Below are 4,260 nucleotides of genomic sequence, written 5' to 3'. Positions count from 1 at the left end.
GTGTTGGTGAACTTACTGACAGAGAGTAATTTTGTCCAAAAGTGCTGGACTCTAGAAGTTTCCAGGAATGGAAAGGAAAGGGAGGGGTGAGAAAATGGAGGCAGTTCATGGATACCGCCCATGTGACAAGAGTCATGTGTTATGACATAGAACAAGGTCAAATTTTATTATTCTAGTCCTGCTGCTTAACCATTTGAATCTACTGGCTTATAAGCCTGTTGAAAGTAAAAGTTTCAATGATTGTATTCATGCTACAGTAAAGAGGCTTCTTCTTCCCACTCCCCCCAACAAAAAACCCTAGGTATTATGGGCATGTTTTAACAGATCAGAGAGGTCTTTTAGCTTAACAGTTCTGTCGTTACGTTGGTAGTGCTTTGAGAATTTCCTAGCTGTGTAATTGGCATTAGTCATACCAATTCACTTGAACAGTTCTTCCCTGAGTCCCTCTGAGGTGAGGACATTGAGGCAAGGTGATTAGGAGGGATGCAGTGGTCAAGGTCACGTGGAATGTCTCTAAGAGGTATGTAGAGGCTGCTAAGCAAGGTTCTGTTTGAGACCCTGGGTATGGTTTGGTGCCGCCTTCACTCCAACATACAGAAGGCTACAGCCCTGCAGTGGCTGGCCCGCTAGTTGAAGGGTGGCTGAAACAGAGACAGCAGAAAAACATATCTTTTTAAACCCATGGTCCTTGCAGATCAAATGGCCCCTGGACTGAATGATCTTAAACAAGCAGCTTGATTTGCATGGGGTGCATACAGGCATATAGCTTTTTTTAAAAATCCCTTTTATTCTTACTTGGCAATCATATATGAGACCTGACCAGCACTACTTCATTTTTTTTCCTACTCGCTGTTTAGAAATCAGTCCTTTGAGCAGTTTCTCTTTGTGAATCCCAGTCTGTTTCCAGTTGGACATACTATGAACTTATCTCTGTCTTAGTGCCCTGATTACTCCTAAAAGAAGACTGTTGTTGTTGTTTAGTTGCTAAGTCACGTCCAACCCTTTGTGACCCCATGGACCATAGCCTGCCACCCTCCTCTGTCCATGGCATTTTCCAGGCAAGAATACTGGAGTGAGTTGCCATTTCCTTCTCTAGGGGAACTTTCAGACCCAGGGATTGAACCCACATCAGCAGGCAGATTCTTTACCACTGAGCCACCAGGGGATACCCTCTGAGGAAAAAAAAAAATGACTGCTGCATGAGCCAGCAGGGCCAAGACCTATTACCAAGCCCCACAGAGGCACAGAGCTGGATATCAGGCTAATTGGGTATGGAGGTCAGCAAATTCTCTAGAATTGGCACTTTTCAGATCCTGAGATGTCTAGAGTATAGCCAAATAGTCTTTTAAATGTCCCTGCTCCTTTTAATGGAAGAACTTGGCTGCATTTCTGGGAAGATGATTTGCCACCCAAGGGAAAACAGGGTCACATAATAGATGTTACACTCACATGCTAAGATGTGGAGGCCCCTCTAAAAATGTGATAGGAGATCAGAGCAGGGGTACTTCCCAGGAGGCTAGTATATTATCAAAAGCCTTTTTGGAAGCCTGGGGCATTCTACTCCACTTCAGTCGCCATATTTGTTCTGAGCATCTTCTGAATTAGATGCTCACCTCCTCCGTCCAGGGGAAGCAATGATGGATGGGAAGCTAGGCCAGGGTCCTTGTCTACATCAGTAATCACCAGCTCTGAGAGGCGGACCAGCGGTCTCTGCTGCCACGTTCTGTGAGAGCTGATGGAACCCCCGCACAATGCCGGCCTTGGTGGGGGGGGCGGTGGGCAGATGCTGTAACTGGGCCAAAATTGGGCCTGCAGGGCAGGTGGCCAGAATTTAGAAGGAATTCTCTTCCGCCGCAGCCCGGGGTCCAGGCTTGGCCCCAGTGAGCCGCCCAGCCAGTCTTGGCCGCCGGGGGCCCCGCGCATTCCGCGCCCCCGCCCCCTCCACCCCTCTCCTGGCCTCGCCCCCTCCCTCGTCCCCTTCTCCTCCCCCCACCAGCTGTCCCCTATCCCCCGCGCGGCGAGACAGCCTGGGAAGAGGCGGCTTCGGGCCGAGGGGGCGTGGTGGGGAAGGGGAGGAGGTGCGGGGGTGAGGGAATAAGGAGGCCCGGGCGGCGGGGCCCCCCAGCCACTCCGCCGCCCGCCCCGGAGGAGCCGGGTACCGCAGCCGCTCGCCCGCCCGCATCCCCTCGGCCTGGCCCGGGGGCAAGGTCAACAGCGATCTGGAGCCGCCGTGTCACTCCCCGACAGCCATGAACTGCAGCGAGAGTCAGCGGCTGCGGACCCTGCTGAGCCGCCTGCTGCTGGAGCTGCATCACCGGGGCAACGCCAGTGGCTTGGGCGCCGGCCCCGGCCCGAGCATGGGCATGGGGGTCGTGCCCGACCCCTTCGTGGGCCGCGAGGTAACCAGCGCCAAAGGCGACGACGCCTATCTCTACATCCTGCTCATCATGGTCTTCTACGCCTGCCTGGCCGGCGGCCTCATCTTAGCCTACACCCGCTCCCGCAAGCTCGTCGAGGCCAAGGACGAGCCGTCCCAGGCCTGCGCCCAGCACGAGTGGCTGCCAGGAGGGGCCCCGGTCACCGCCGACGCCGAGACAGTGGCCGGCTCGCCCGCCGAGGGCCGCCGCCAGCTCGCCCCCGGCGGGCTGCCCGCTCCGGCCCTGGCCCGGGGCACCGAGGGGGTCTAGAACCGCCACCCAGCTCTCTGGCTCGCCCGCTCCCTCCTCAGCTCGCTCGTCTCGCCGTGTCCTCTCCTCCCCTTCCAGGGCTTGCCTCCCCTGAGGCTCAGAAGACGTTGAGAGGCCAGGAGACCTCGCCTGGAAGGCCGTGGAAGAAGCATTACCCTCCGGGCCAGCCTCTCGCTCCTCTCCCCGCCCCCCAGACCCCCACCCCCACCCCGCACATCCCACCACCCTAAACTGCCTCTGCTCGCTTGTCTTCAGACAGCCCCGACACCAAGCTCCAGGCCCCTGGGAACTGAATCCAGCACGTCCAACACTTGGCATTGAACTGAAGCGGTGAAGTCTACCTGAGCTCTGGGCCGTCTAACTGGCAGCTGCTCCAGGGGCTCAGACTCTGCAGAGCCAACGCGCTTGCCACCACTGCCAGGCCGGCCGCGGCGGCTCCAGCTTCCTGTTGCCTTAGGGACAGAGACAAAGAAAATGAGGAGACCTCAAACGTCTTTTCCCTCCCTCCTCCTTCAGCAGGGAGCTAAGCAAGACACTAGGTCCAGTCTGTGGTGTAGAACGGACTTGATGGGGACTGGTGGGGGAGGGGGCTTAGGGGTGGGGAAGACGTCTGAGTCCCAACTGTATGGTTTTCTGGCTTCCAGTTGTCATCCAAAGGTAACTTGCCTACTTTTGAGCAGCTTTGCCATCTTCTGCCATGGACAAACATTGCTGGGTGTATTACTCCAGTACTTCCCTATGCCTCTCTTATCTTGATTCAGTTGTTAGGGCAGCTATCTGCTTCCTCCATAGAACATGAGGCTCAGTGGTCTCCTGCTCTGTAACCTGGGGAATGTCAGAGGCAGGTAATAAAGGTCATTTAAAAATGGCTTAAGACTCTTTTCTCAAAGACCCCAGCGTTGAGACCCAGCACTATATACAGAATGAATTCTTTTTGTTTTTTGGAAATGATGTTTAGATTTAGGAGTTGGGTTGTTGTGATATCCAGTTCCAATGCCATAGATGTCACTGTGGGTGAAGAAAAGGCTTACAGATGGCTAAATGGGTTGTTTTTTTCTTCAAATGTTTCCAAGTTATAATGGCTTTATTCTCCTTTTCCCTTAATTCCGAAGCACTTTCAAATATCACAGTGCTAAATAAGGATTTTTCACTTGCCTTTTGCAGTTTTTTGGCATAGACTTTAAATGAAAGCAACATCTCATACCCATCACTATTAGCTATTATCAAAGTTAATTTTTAGAAGCCACCTTTGTAACTCTCTCAAAGAAGTGGCTTATTTTAAAAAAAAAAAAGCCAACAAAGAGTGTAAATCTTAAGTCAGAGAGGAGATGCTTAAACTATCTTAACCAATGATGGGTAAAGTTAGAGGTGTATGTTTATTGATTTATTTTCCTCTGAAGGTCATCAGAAACTTGCTTGCCTAGGGCTTAAATGCTTATACCTGATGATGTCTGTTTGAGCCTCATCAAACACACATGAAGTCACCTCAGCATTAAGTCAACTTGCTTCAAGACAGCTGGTTTCTCAGTAGTAGCAGGACAAAGATATTATGGGTTACTTAAATGCACTGAAA

At 52.4% G+C, this 4,260-nt stretch overlaps 1 protein-coding gene across 1 annotated transcript; it reads left to right on the top strand.

Annotated features, from left to right (window-relative positions):
• The first annotated feature begins 2,175 nt into the window (after window positions 1–2,175).
• KCNE5 (potassium voltage-gated channel subfamily E regulatory subunit 5) lies at window positions 2,176–2,687 on the top strand. Its single transcript, XM_061136785.1, has one exon. It carries the CDS (start codon window positions 2,250–2,252, stop codon window positions 2,685–2,687), a length of 438 nt encoding a protein of 145 aa, XP_060992768.1. The 5' UTR covers window positions 2,176–2,249.
• Window positions 2,688–4,260: the final 1,573 nt, after the last annotated feature.

Source organism: Dama dama, chromosome X, assembly GCF_033118175.1.
Source record: "Dama dama isolate Ldn47 chromosome X, ASM3311817v1, whole genome shotgun sequence".
Taxonomy (NCBI): domain Eukaryota; kingdom Metazoa; phylum Chordata; class Mammalia; order Artiodactyla; family Cervidae; genus Dama; species Dama dama.
The sequence above is the reverse complement of the archived record's forward strand: the minus strand, read 5'-3'. Positions and strand labels throughout refer to the sequence as shown.

Excerpts from the sequence above, each read along its gene's own strand:
- KCNE5 (XM_061136785.1), top strand. The coding sequence starts at position 2,250 with ATGAACTGCAGCGAGAGTCAGCGGCTGCGGACCCTGCTGAGCCGCCTG.